Source organism: Pristiophorus japonicus, chromosome 11 (genome assembly GCF_044704955.1).
Source record: "Pristiophorus japonicus isolate sPriJap1 chromosome 11, sPriJap1.hap1, whole genome shotgun sequence".
In the NCBI taxonomy this organism is placed as follows: Eukaryota; Metazoa; Chordata; class Chondrichthyes; family Pristiophoridae; genus Pristiophorus; species Pristiophorus japonicus.
In genome coordinates this window covers 33,223,283-33,237,025 of record NC_091987.1, presented here as the reverse complement: position 1 = coordinate 33,237,025, position 13,743 = coordinate 33,223,283, and the positions used below count along the sequence as shown (strand labels likewise).

Sequence of the window (13,743 nt, the reverse complement as noted above, 5' to 3'; positions counted from 1 at the left end):
GCAGTGCTGTGAGGCGGGGTCAGGTTGGTGAAGGACCTTTATCTTACAGAGATTTAGTGTAAGGCTCATGCTTTCATATGCCTCAGTGAAGATGATGATGGCTTGGAGTTTGGCCTCTGAATGTACGCAGACGCAAGCGGTGTCCGCATACTATAGTTCGATGATATATGGGACGACCTTGGATCTAGCCTGGAGGCAACGAAGATTGAACAGGTTCCCATTGGTTCTATAGTTTAGTTCCACTCCAGATTGTTGAGTGTGAGATGGAGCATTGCAGCAAAATCGAGAAGAGCATTGGCGCGATGACGCAGTCCTGATTGACTCCGGTCCGGATGTGGATTGGGTCTGTGGTGGATCCGTTGGTCAGGATCACGGCTTGCATGTCATTGTGGAGCAGGCAGAGGCTGGTGACAAACTTTTGGGGGCAGCTGAAACAGAGGAGGACCTCCATAGTCCCTCACGGTTGACAGTGAGGTCAAAGAAGGCCATGTACAAGGGTTGCGCACACATATCGCAGTGTGGGCTGGCCCGTGCTGCCCCTGGGCCCTCGCCTCTTCTGGGCCACGAACTCATGCCTCTTCTGAGCCCCGATCACGTCGTTCTACAATCTCTCGCAGCTCCTTCACCCCGACCTCGCTACTCCATTGGTGCATTTGCCCACACTCCAATCAGCAACCTTGATTTTGGTGATGTCCAATCCAGTCGCCCTTCCCCACGTCATCGCCCTCCTGTACCAACTCACACTGCTCCCTAAAGTGGCATGCCTCCACCCTGCTCCCGGGCCGCCGCACCTCTACTCCTTTTACGGCCCCAACCTGCGGCTAGTGATCTATCGCAGGTCGGGACCTCCACACTGCTCCCGGGCTGCCACACCTCTGCTCCTTTTACGGCTCCGACCTGCGGCTGGTGGTTTATTGCAGGTCGGGGCCTCCACGCAGCTCCCAATACAATGAACTACACTAAACCTACAGATCAAGTCAGGATTGGAAGTTTCAGACCTCATCTGGAGTTCTGCGCTCAGTTTTGAGTACCATACCTCAGGAAGGATATATTGGCTTTGGAGGGTATACAGCACAGATTCACCAGAATTATACCAGAGCTTAAAGGGTTAAATTGTGAGGGAAGGTTGCATAAACTTCATTTGTCGTTCCTTGTGTTTAGAAGGTTGAGGGGCGATATAATCATCGCCAACATTTTGCTGATGCTCAGTGGTGGGTCGGGGGTTATTTTGAAGTAATTGACAGCGGGTCAGGAACCTACTGTCAAATCGCACCCACGCGCCTTTCCCAATGTCGGGTCTGTCAATGCTGAGCAGACCCGACCGGCAGCAGAGAGGGACCTAATTAAAATAATTAGCATCTAGTTACCAGATGCTTACTAGCCTTTTTTCATGTACTTTTTGTCTTTAAATTCATTACCACGGGATCCCGCTGTGCACAGACCACAGTTGTCAAGCTGAGGCATGAGTTTAGTGGCCATTGTTTCTGATTAGTTGATGGCTTCAAATGTACAGTAAATGCTCCAATTGACTGATAGTCACTTTCCTCAGGCATAGTTACTTTCCTCGGGCAGAAACTTTTTCTTACTCCATTTCCAACACACATTTTGCAGGCTTTCCACTCTCCAACCACTCTCACCTCATTGGAAAAACTCTCTCACCATTGACAGCATGCTTCTGTCATCTCTACTTCACCTGCCATCTATTCCATCAACATGGAATATATATTTTCTCATCTTGATCCTCAGACTCTCACCGCGATCAACCCCAACACCAGCAACATTAATAACACCAAACTTCTCAAAACAGGAATCAACACTGGAGATGGTAGCATAGTGGTAATGTTGCTGGACTAGTAATCCAGAGGCCTGGACTAATGTTCCAGAGATACGAGTTCAAATCCCACCATAGCAGCTGGGAAATTTAAATTCAGTTAATTAAATGAATCTGGAATAAAAAGCTACTGGATTGTTGTAAAAACCCATCTGGTTAACACATGCCCCTTTAGGGAAAGAAATCTGCTGTCCTGGTCTATATGTGACTCCAGACCACAGCAATGTGGTTGACTCTTAACTGCCCTCTAAAATGGTTCAACAAGCCACTCAGTTGTGACAAACAATAAGAATAAAACCAAATTGACCTTGGCAAAGTACTCCTTACCAACATTTGGGGATGTGTGCCAAAATTGGGAGAGTTGTCCCACAGACAAGTCCAGCTGCAGCCTGACATCATCATACTGTTCAGCCAATGTCCTAGACTCCTCCATCACCATCTCCAGAGGTGGCGGCACAGTGGTATACAATGGGGAGAGAGTGGCCCTGGGAGCCCTCAACATTAATGCTGCACCCCATGAAGTCTAATGGCGTCTGGTCAAGCATGGACAAGGAAACATCCTGCTGCCTTCTCTCACATGATGCATCAGGACTCCTCCATGTTAAAGAAGCACTGAGGGTAGCAACGGCCAGAATGTACTCTGGGTGGGGGACTTCAATATTCATCACCAAAAGTGGCTCGGCAGCTCCACTACTGCCCAAGATAGCCAAGTCCTGAAGCTGCCAGACTGGGCCTGCGGCTGGTGGTGCGAGAACCAATCCGAGGGAAAAACATTCTTGACCTCATCCTCACCAATCTACCTATCGCAGATGCATCTGCCTGTAACAGCAGTGGCCACCGCAGTCATTGTGGAGACCAAGTCGCGTCTTCACACTGAGGACACCCTCCATCGTGTTGTGTGGCAGTACAGTCGGACCGCTCTGGTTTGGAGCCGGACCAGAGAATTTTCCAAATCACGGGAGATCAACTGCTGACAACGACCCGGAAGCCTACTGCACAACATCTAGTCATCCAGAATCATTCAGTTTTTTAAAAAATCCTCAGGCCCAGCTTCGGCACCACAGTCAACCGCCTGCCCTTTCCTTGCCCGGCCCGCTAACCTCAATGAACACCAACACCAAAACCTCAAAAAACCACATACATACACACAAAAAAAACTAGAGACCGGAGATGATAAAGTGGAGGATAAAGTCAAGGAGAGACGCCGACCCTTACCCATGATCCTACTCCCGGCGCCAGTCCGTGTGTAAGCTACAAGCAGAGCCTGACTGGTGGAAGTGGCAGCCTCCTCGCACCGAGACAGACACACACACACACACACACAAACCGCCCCCCGCCACCCCCCCACCCCCCAGACCGGGGAAGATTAAAAAATGTCGGCTCAGCCCGGCGCTGCAGCCTTCAGAGTGCGCTCGCCACCAATCAGGCAAGGAGGTGGCCTCAGCAGCGAAGAGTGCGTGTCAAACCACAGCATCAGCCAGTGTGTAAAACCTGCAGCTGACCAGCGCAAGGCTGTTAAGATTAGTCATCCAAAATGCATTACACGTACGTTTAACACATGGAGCCACAATTTTCTTTTTCAATAGACGCCACCCACACCAGGACTGATGCCGGACCAGAGGTGTTTCTGAACTAAAACGTCCCAGACTGGAGAGGTGCAATCTGTATCACCGTGCTAAATGGGATAGATTCAGAACATAAAAAATAGGAGCAGAAAAAGAACAGATCCAGCAGCTCAAAACTGGGCAGCCAAGAGGCACTGTGGGCCATTAGCAGCAGAATTGTACTCCACCACAATCTGTAACCTCATGGCCTAACATATCCCTCACATTGGGCCCAAGTTTCGGCCTCAGTTGCTCCTGATTTTTCGGAGCAACTGGTGTAGAACAGAGTATCTTAGAAATTCAAATTCTCGGCATTTAGTTTGCTCCAGTTCTAGTCAGTTAGAACAGTTTCATTTTGGAACAGAATTTCTTTTTCAAAAGGAGGCGTGTCCGGCCACTTACGCCTGTTTTCAAAGTTTCGGCAGTGAAACTTACTCCAAACTAACTTAGAATGGAGTAAGTGAAGATTTTTGTATGCACGAAAAAACCTTGTCTGCACTTTAGAAAATCGGGCGTAGGTTACAAATCAGGCGTAGGGAATGCGGGGGGGGGGGGGGTTTAAAAGGAAGTTTACAAGCATTAAACACTTCAGTTTTACAAAAAAACAGCCATCATCAATAATAAATGATAAAAACATCAATCAACCAATAAATCAATCAAAAAAAATTAATAAGAAGTAATTTTTTTTAAATCAATAAATAAAACATTTTCTACTTACTGACTGCAGCACCGGGAGCCCTCCAACAGCGTGCTGGAATGCCCCCCTCCCCGCACTCCCCCCCCCCCCCACCGCAGTGTGTCTGTCAGTGTCTCTATCTCTCTGTCAGTGTCTGTGTTACTGACAGCGAGGAGGGGGAGAGGGGGAGGGAGGCAGAGGGGGGAGAAGGGGAAGGGGGGGAGGAGGAGGGGAAGGGGGTGGAGAGAAAGGGGGTGGGGAGAAAGGGGGAGGAGAGGGGGTGGGGAGAAAGGGGGAGGAGAGGAGGAGGGGGGAAGAGGAGAAGGGGAAAGGAGGGGGGAAGAGGAGGAGGGGGGAAGAGGAGAAGGGGAAAGGAGGGGGGAAGAGGAGGGGGGAAGAGGAGAGGGGAAAGGGGGGAAGAGGAAAGGGGGGAAGAGGAAAGGGGAGGAGAGGAGAAGGAGAAAGGGGGGGAAAGAGGAGAAGGGGAAAGGGGGGGAGAGGAGAAGGGGAAAAGGGGGGAGAGAAGAAGGGGAAAGGGGGGAGAGAAGAAGGGGAAAGGGGGAAGGGGAAAAGGGAAGGGGAAAAGGGAAGGGGAAAAGGGAAGGGGAAAAGGGAAGGGGAAAGGGGGGGAAGAGGAGAAGGGGAAAGGGGGGGAGAGGAGATGGGGAAAGGAGAAGGGGAAAGGGGGGAAGAGGAGAAGGGGAAAGGGGGGGAGAGGAGAAGGGGAAAGGGGGGGGAGAGGAGAGGGGAAAGGGGGGGGAGAAGGGGAAAGGGGGGGAAAGGGGGGGAAAGGGGGGGGAGAGGAGAAGGGGAAAGGGGGGGAGAGGAGAAGGGGAAAGGGGGGAAAGGAGAAGGTGGGGGGAAAGGAGAAGGGGGTGAGAATGCATACTGAACATGGATATTAAATGTATACAGACATTAAAGTCGAGAAGTTGAGAACGTGGGAATTATATTTGGACAGTATAAGCTAACAAAGAATTCATGGAGGAATAGCCATGACATCTCAGACTCGAGACTGCAAAATGTTACAACACTAACACATATTGAAACAAAACCCACAGATGCAGAAAAACCTCAAGGTCTTAGTAGCTCATAATGGGCCTTTGTGTAAAAACAGACCATACTAAGGTCAGCTTATGAGTGGACAAAGGGAAAGAGGGATCAAAGGGGATCGGCTGAACTAGGATGTCACTCTAATTGTATCTTGTTATCTTTTACCAAAAATGTATAACCGTCGTCCCTTTACAATGTAATGTCACTTTGTCCGTAGGAAGTGAATGCAATCTATCACAGTGCATTCCTTCTGTCTGATAAGGTCCCCGATCGGGATTGCTTTTTAAATAAAAGCTTGCTTTGTTTAAAGCACAATCGGTATTCGACTCAGTGATTTCACTGAACCAGATTGAGGGAATCCAGAAATCAACACCTGGAAGTGGGACCAGATAGTAGAGGACAGAGATTTGTGGTTGGGCTTGGCTAGACTGGAGGAGGGTGAACAAGGATTAGGGGTCAGGTGACTCACTGATGGGGTGGGATGGATTGGACTCGGGGAGGTGGGCACGGTGATATTGGGACTCAGGAGTGGCGGGTTTGGGTCTCGGGAAGGGAATTTGGGTTAGTGAAATTGGGACTCAGGGTGATGGAGTTGGTGAGATTGGGATTTGTTGATTCGGAATTTGTGAGATTGCGGCCTAAAAATTAGAGTAGGCCGGAAACCGCCTCGCAAAATTTCTACGGTTCACAAAAGGGTTCGGCAACTTATTTATTCATTTGGAGAGAATCTGTCAACTGTACCGTTAGAGGTGATGAATTATTCGGTGGCAATCATTTATAATGACCTGTCAAGATTGGCCGTTCACTTCAAATTATGATGACCACTTTGATTTCACTCACAAACTGTTATGGATAAGTCTGCTCTTATCTCCCCACCTGTGCACCTGTGCACCATTATAACCAGAGGTGCCTCTAGTAGACTTTGTCCAAAGAACTAAATCTTTTCCATCAAATTAAACACCCACAGCCATGTATACCTGGGAGCAGGTATTGCATCTTCCAATATACAATTATTCCAGATTAATAGTTTTTCCCCCTATGGGATCCTCCTTTCATTTATAGAAGGATGGAGGGTGTGGGTGTAAAATGGCAAATTAATTATTTTGTTTGTACTGCAGTCTGTATTTCTCATTGCACTGAAGGGATGTTAAAGAGAAACCGTTCCCTGCAGACGCCATATCTTTTTCTTTGATATTGAGCCACTATGGCCCATTTAATGCTTTAAAGGACATTCCCCTATCACTCTCCCCACACATCCCATTCAAAAAGAAATAAACTAAGCAAAGCTATTTATTTTAAATGCTTATTTACATTTTCATGGAGCAGGAAGAAAAAGATATAGCACAGGAGCGATCAAATCCAGCGCTTTGTAGTTTTTGAAACAATTATACTGCAGTCAGAATTTCATTGATATGCTGAGGTCACTTTAGTCACAGGTTTAGGCAGGTCTGACAACTGAGGGCATTTTTACTATTCCATGCGGAGGAGAGAGTACTCATATCTGATAACTTAAAGAATTTGAATTCACACTTCTGATTTCAGAGATCGAAACATTGAACATCCAAAGGCGATTACTAATCCAAACCTCAAGCTTACTCTTATTGGGCCCAAGTTTCGGCTTTCCCACAGAACGGCGCACCTCCAAGAGGCATGCCTATTTTCTGGAACATAAAGTGCGCCTATTATCAACCTCCGTATTCTCTGATATTTTTTGGGCTCTTTCCAGGTCGGCGCGGCGCAGCAGGAGCTGCTGGGGGCAGGGCCAAGGCGTTGCGCCGATGAACTGCCTGCAGGGGTGCAGGGCTAGGGCCCAGCATCATTTTTAGTGCCGGCAACCTTGCACATGTGCGCTGGAGAGTGCGCGCGTGCGCAGTGGCACACAAACATTGGCAATCGGCCATTTTTAAAGGTACATGAAGAAGAGTGATTTTTGCTTTTGTGGAGCTGTGCAAAGGTTTCCGAGTGATTTTTTGTGCCTGAAGGAGTGCTTTTAGCAGTACTGCGGAAGAAATCACCTGCTGGAATCAGTGAGTGCTGTTTGTTGCTGCTAAACTTCCAGAACAAGTGCTGCATAGGTGCATGCAAAATAAGGCTGTGTGTTTTGAAAAATCAGAGAGTCAATTCAATACAACAATGGAACAACATCCACCAAGAACGAAGAATTTCTTGCATGAAGTGGAGACACTAGTGAATGTGATTGAGCAGAGATTGCAGGAGTTGGATACCAGCAACAGAGGTCGCACAAAAGTGCCACCCAAAGAAATGAAGAAACGCTGGAACCAAGTTGCAGAAAATTACTGCGCAGTGGTGCATACCAGGAGATCTGGAAGCCAGTGTAAAAAGAAATGGCACGACCTTGATCAAGTAATTAGTGTAAGTAATATTTTCATTTTTCAATGGAATCTAAGTTGTAAATGTGACCATCTGTATATGTCCCACTCTGCAGAAAGACGCATCTGTAAAAAGTAGTATTTTAATCTTTGCAGAAGAAATTGGCCCACAGCAAAAGGGAAAGAACTCGAACAGGAGGAGGCATGCCAAATCTGCATCCACTGACACCCTTGGAAGAGGGTTGCTGCTTTGATGAGTCGTACATAGAGAAAAGCAATCAGTACAGCACAAGCTGGGCCCACACGCGAGGGAGAGGGCAAGTCTTGCATCGTGGCCCTTCAAATCAACCTGCTGCCTGGCCTGCTATGTGTGAGAGTACTCATGCCACCCATCCTGCCCCCTCCTGTGCTGCTAAACATTTTACTGTTCTGATATATTTTGCAGATGATGATGTCAATCCTGAAGATCCTGAACATACAGAAGAACCAGATGCGGACGATCCAGACCAAGGGTGGCTGCAGGCGTTGACTGAAATGTCTTCAGGGGAGACCTTCGAAGTTAATATTTATGAGCCCACATCAATGGACATCAGTGTCTCAAACCCTTGTATAGGTTCTGGTTCCACATTCTATGGTTTCACAGATTCCGACGTTGCGGGTCCCAGTGGTGCTGGTGGTGTAATGCAGCAGTTTACACCCACTGCCCCATCGTCCCGTCCTGCGCCTCCCACTTCCATAGGTTCTGGTTCCACATTTTATGGTTTCACAGATTCCGACTTTGCGGGTCCCAGTGGTGCTGCTGGTGTAATGCAGCAGTTTACACCCACTGCCCCACCGGCCCAGCCTGTGTCTCCCACTGGAGTGGTGCCGCATGCAAGACCCAGGGCCCCACCATCCCAGCCATGGCTCCCACTGGAGTGGTGCCGGATGTAAGACCAAGGGCCCCATCATCCCAGCCCGCGGCTCCCACTGGAGTGATGCCGCTTGGAATACCCAGGGTCCCACCATCCCAGCCTGTGCCTCCCGCTGGAATGGTGCCGTGAGGCAGACCCAGGCAGAGGAGGAGATTCGAAACACGCTCTCCTGAGATGCAGCGTGCAACAGATGCGGCTCAGGTTGTGGCATTGGGTGTGGAGAGCAATGACCTTACCCGATCACTCGTGGGCAGCTTCACTGCAGTGGGTGAAGAGATAACGGTACTGACGGGAGAAATAGCAGTAATGACACGGGAAATGAGGGAGGGAATGTCAGAGGGAATGCAAGTGATGGCACAGGCCATCAGGGAGGGCATGCAAGTGACGGCACAGGCCGTCAGGGAAGGCCTGGGTGAGGTAGCTGCTGCAATAAGGGCACACAGCCCGGCAAATCAAATTACACCCCATGAAGAAGTGAACATTCACAGAGATGTGGATGAGAGATGGTTGCAGCCTTTCTTTGCTGCTTTTGTTCTTGTTTTTGATGTAACTGTAGTAACTTGTTTCAAATTGAAATTGTTTTGTAAGTTTTGTAACTTTACAACTTATAAGTGATTTTAGGGTTTTTAAGTGATCTTATACTGTAAATGTTCTCACATTTTGTAACTTATTTAATTTTGCACCTAAAAAATTATCTTGAAGTTTGTGATCTTAAGAGTGTAAGATTTTTCACACTGAAATTGTTTTGTAACTTTTGTAATTTACAAGTTTATAAGTGATCTTAAAGTTTTTAAGTGATCTTAAAGAGTCATATTAAAGTAAAGTTTGATACAACAAATATTTTATTACACTAACGTGAACTTTTCAATGAAATGTTTTCATTAAAACTGAATCATGTTCCATTAACACAACACAGCATAGGCACAACTCCAAAAAATAAACATGTCCATGCGCAACAGTTGTCGCAGAGCCCTCAGGCATCAGTAATTGAAGTGTTCACGGATGAGCTGCTGGCGCAGGGCTCGAGCAATCGTTAAAGGAGCACGATGGACCGCCCTCCTCCGACCTCATGCTCCGGCATCAGGCACTTGCATGCTTTCCTGATCGTCGTCACCAACCTCATCCTGCTCTTCAAAATTACTATCATGAGGCACTCTCCCCTCATGTGGGTCTTCTGGTTCCACTACCAGCTCCTGCTGCCTCATGATGACTAAGATATGCAGCATGCAGCACACAACAGTGAACTGACCGACAATCTTAGGAGAGTATTGCAAGTGGCCTCCGGAATGGTCCAGGCATCGGAAACGCTGTTTCAATATGCCAATGATCCTGTCTATGATGCTGCGCACTGCAACGTGCGACATGTTGTACTGATTGTCAGCTTCCGTCCGTGTTTCGCATAGGGGTGTAGTGAGCCAGGTGGCGAGGTCGTACCCTTTGTCTCCCAGTAGCCAGCTCTGCCCTTCTGGCTGCTGCTCAAACATGTCAGATATAACGCTGTCGTGTAGGATGAACGCATCATGGGTGCTGCCAGGGTATCTTGCATCGACTGATATGATGCGCTGCTTGTTGTCACACACGAGCTGCACATTAATGGAGTGGAAACCTTTTCTATTCCTGTACTGCTCGGAATCCTCCACAGGTGCTCGCAGGGCGATGTGGGTACAATCAATGCAGCCCTGTACCTTTGGGAAGCCAGCAATCCTGGAGAAGCCCACAGCCTTGTCATGCATTGCTTGGCTGTTCATTGGGAACTTGATGAAGTAATTCCTCTGCACATACAGTGCAGCCGTGGCCTGGCGAACGCAGGCATGTATTGCACGTTAAGACATGGCGCACACATCTCCAGTTGTAGCTTGAAACGATCCCGAGGCATAGAAGGAAAGTGCAGCTGTAGCCTTCACTTCAACAGACAAGGCAGTCGGCATTCTGCTTCTCGGCATATCACAGATCTCAATGGCAACTTCTCTGCGGAAACGCAGCCTTTTGACACAATCAACCTCGCTCATGTCCAGGTACGAACGCCTGGCTCGATGTTGCCGACGTGGGTATGGCCTCCTGCCATCAGCCTATGGGTTATGATGTTCCTGGTGCGGTGAGCTCTAATCAATTCTCTCCTATGCAGTGAATTGATGGAGAACCATTGCATAATCCGTGGTGTTGATAATGTAGCACCCATACTTGAAGTACAAATTAAACTTTCAAACTTGCTGGCTGGCTGGCTCTCCCTCTCTCCCTCCCAGTGCTTTGCACGCCTCCCCTATCCCCTGGCCGAACATCAGAAATTTCGCAGCTCAGTGCCTGCTGCCAGGCTCTGCTGACATTGTTCTCCCTCGCCTCACGCCGACCTTATCCCCTGGCCGAACGGCCGAACGTCTCTCGCAGCTCGGTGCCTGCTGCTGCCGGGCTCTGTGGAAGTCACTCTCCCTTGCCTCATGCCGACCCTATCCCCTGGCCGAACGGCCGACATCTCACAGCTCGGTGCCTGCTACTGCTGCTTCAGAGAGGTAGGAAAATTTAATTTATTTTTTATTTGATTTATTTATCATTTATTATTCATGATGGCTCTTTATTTGTAAAAATGAAGTGTTTAATGCTTGTAAAATCCCCTAACTTTCCTCCAACTTCCCTTCCCTCCCCTCCCCCATCTCTCGCTCCCTGTGCCTAATTTATAAAGTGTAGGCAAGGTTTTTTTGAACGTACAAAATCTATACTTACTCCATTCTAAGTTAGTTTGGAGCAAGTTGTCGCTGCCTAAACTTGCAAAACAGGCGTAAGTGGCTGGTAACGCCCCCTTTTGAAAAGAAAACTGTACTAAAACGAGACTATTCTAACTAACTAGAATTGGAGCAAACTAAACGCCAAGAATTGCAATTTCTAAGATACTCCATACTAAACTAGCTGCTCCAAAAAAATAGGAGCAACTCGAACCAAAACTTGAGCCCATAGTTACTCAGAAGTAATCAATTGCAATATTCTGCATCTTCCCATTTGTTACACATTCAGTATTACAATCTCAGCCAGGACAGTTTAGAATTACTGTCAAAACTGCCAAGAGGTATAAGAGAATTTAAAAAATGCAATTTCATGATTGTCATTAAGCTCAATGGGAAGCCTCATGCGAGAACAAACTTTGATTGGCTTTGGCGAGTCTAATGGAGGAGTGGCGCAATTCGGCCAGAAATTTGCAAAGGATCTGAACTCATGACAAATATTTTTTGTCTGCAAAGTCCTGGATATTTGCATAGTACAAATTAATAAAGGCTTGCGACATTAATGTGTCATTCTAATGGTGCGACGTCCCATCAATTTCTAGCCCAATATCTTTTCTCTAGGTCTTTTCAACATCGACACAAGACTCTTCTACTTAAAATTGACAAGTAACTGTCCATACCTTTAGAAATGTCTCCAAAAGTGTGCACATGTAACCCATGTTTTCCGGGAGTCAATCCATAAATTTCTCCCATTATAATAGTCGAATGTCCACCTTCCTACAAAATAATCACATATGTAAGTTATTAGGTGTGCTCCTTCCAGTTGCAGGAATAACAAATATTTAACAAAGAAAAAACGGCAAATGCCGGCCATCTGAAATAAAAACTGAAAATGCGCAGCAGGTGAGTCAGTATTTGCAGAGCAGTATTTGCCGCGAATTAAGGCAGATGATGACATGTCAGATGCGCATGTTTCATCATTACACTAGTTCTGATGAGGGATGCACACCGGAACCACAATACGAAGTGACTTGACCTGCATCACCAATGAGGCCACAATGACTGGAGTTCGGCTCAGAAACCGCAACTGACATCGCAATTGTCACTGGGCACATTGTCAACAGTAATCTGTCTTTTGCCTTGACTGATCTACTGTGCGCGCCGAGCATTTACTATATTTATTAGGAAACATTAAGCATTTTTACAATATAACATTTTGCCAGTAATTAAATCCTGCAATGAAAGGCACCGGGAATTTCAGCTTTATTAAAAAATAAACCTTGATGACATATCCCGTCGAATACGGCCACGGTAATAGGGCTGACAAGAGTCAATAAAAAACGTTATCAAACTATCACCTTCAACAGGTTGGCTTCTACTCAGCTGGCTCCAAGAGCTCAGGTGGTCCCCCCACATGTCCGATACGCACACCAGGTATTGCTGCTGCCAGCCTCACTCACTCACGACCGTTAGCAGGAGCGCGTGGCCTGGCAACCGTTAAATGGCCCCTTTCACACACACGCGGTAAAAGAAAGCCGGCTGTTCCAAACCAGGAAGGCCGCGTGTGTGCGGCACACAGACTTAATGAAGTGCCCAGCTCCCCTACACTACACATCTCCGGCATCTTGTACAATTCACATTTGCTATCCCGCCGACACGCGCTTCATTCAAAACCGCGCACGCGGCCACGTGTCCGTCCCGCCCAACCGCGGGCAACCGCCACCGGGCCCCGAATAAAAAGCATCATTATTCCAGGTTTTAAATAAAGCTGACTCACGCCTGCTTTCAAATGAATGGATCCGGTGACCGCACCGGTACCCTTGAGCACGCAAATGGCCTTCGTAACCTCCATAATTTCCCTTTTCCACCTCTTGACACGACGCTCGGACAGATGGTGACGTGAATGCGCAGCCGCTGTGCAGCGACCCCCTCTTTACGCATGCGCAGCGTCAGTTTAACATTTAAAAACCACGATGGGGGATTCTGCACGTATTGACTGCAGAGTTAACATTATTGACGTCCCGCTTAATTGTTAAAATATATAGCGCTGCAGAGTTGCAATAGGTCTACAGGCAACAGTAATCGTTGGTATATTATTGTTAAGGGAAGGTAGTCCAGCTGGAGACAACTGTTAAAAAAAGAACACAAATAAAAAATTGCAAACGTGAAATAAAAAAATTAAATTGCTGCAAAATTAATAGCAGGTAATCAGAATCTATAAAGAGAAAATGCAAGTTAGAATATTAGGAAAGCAACACCTGTCTTTCTCTAGTTTTTCACCATCTCCTCTTGCCGTTTCCAAACTCATTATGATTCTATTTTCCACTTTCCCTATTTTTGGCGCCCGCGTACAATAACGTACGATTTTTTTTGCCCGATTGCGCCAAAAAAAATTATAACTTTCGCTTTAATTTTGACGCCGCGCTACCCGAAGTTAATTCTGGGGGCGAAGCTTCAAATGTGCGCCAAAAACTCTGTGGGCATGCGCGAAAAGCTGAGGTTGCCAGGGCAACCAGAGACACACTGACAGCTGAAGCCAGCTCCCCCGGCCAGAAAGGACTGACCACGCCCCTCCCTGTACCTGCTACAATCCCTCCCTCCGCGAGTTGAAGTTTCACGGC

At 47.5% G+C, this 13,743-nt stretch overlaps 1 protein-coding gene across 1 annotated transcript in view; it reads right to left on the bottom strand.

Annotated features, from left to right (window-relative positions):
* Positions 1-13,058, bottom strand: part of LOC139276007 (superoxide dismutase [Cu-Zn]-like) — an 89,284-nt gene extending 76,226 nt beyond the window's left edge. The window contains exons 1-2 of the mRNA XM_070893329.1: positions 12,900-13,058; positions 11,803-11,899 (exon numbers count right to left, since the gene is read on the bottom strand). Of these exons, the coding sequence (XP_070749430.1) occupies positions 11,803-11,899; positions 12,900-12,974 (172 nt within the window). The 5' untranslated portion in view covers positions 12,975-13,058. The remainder of the gene's footprint in view (positions 1-11,802; positions 11,900-12,899) is intronic.
* Positions 13,059-13,743: the final 685 nt, after the last annotated feature.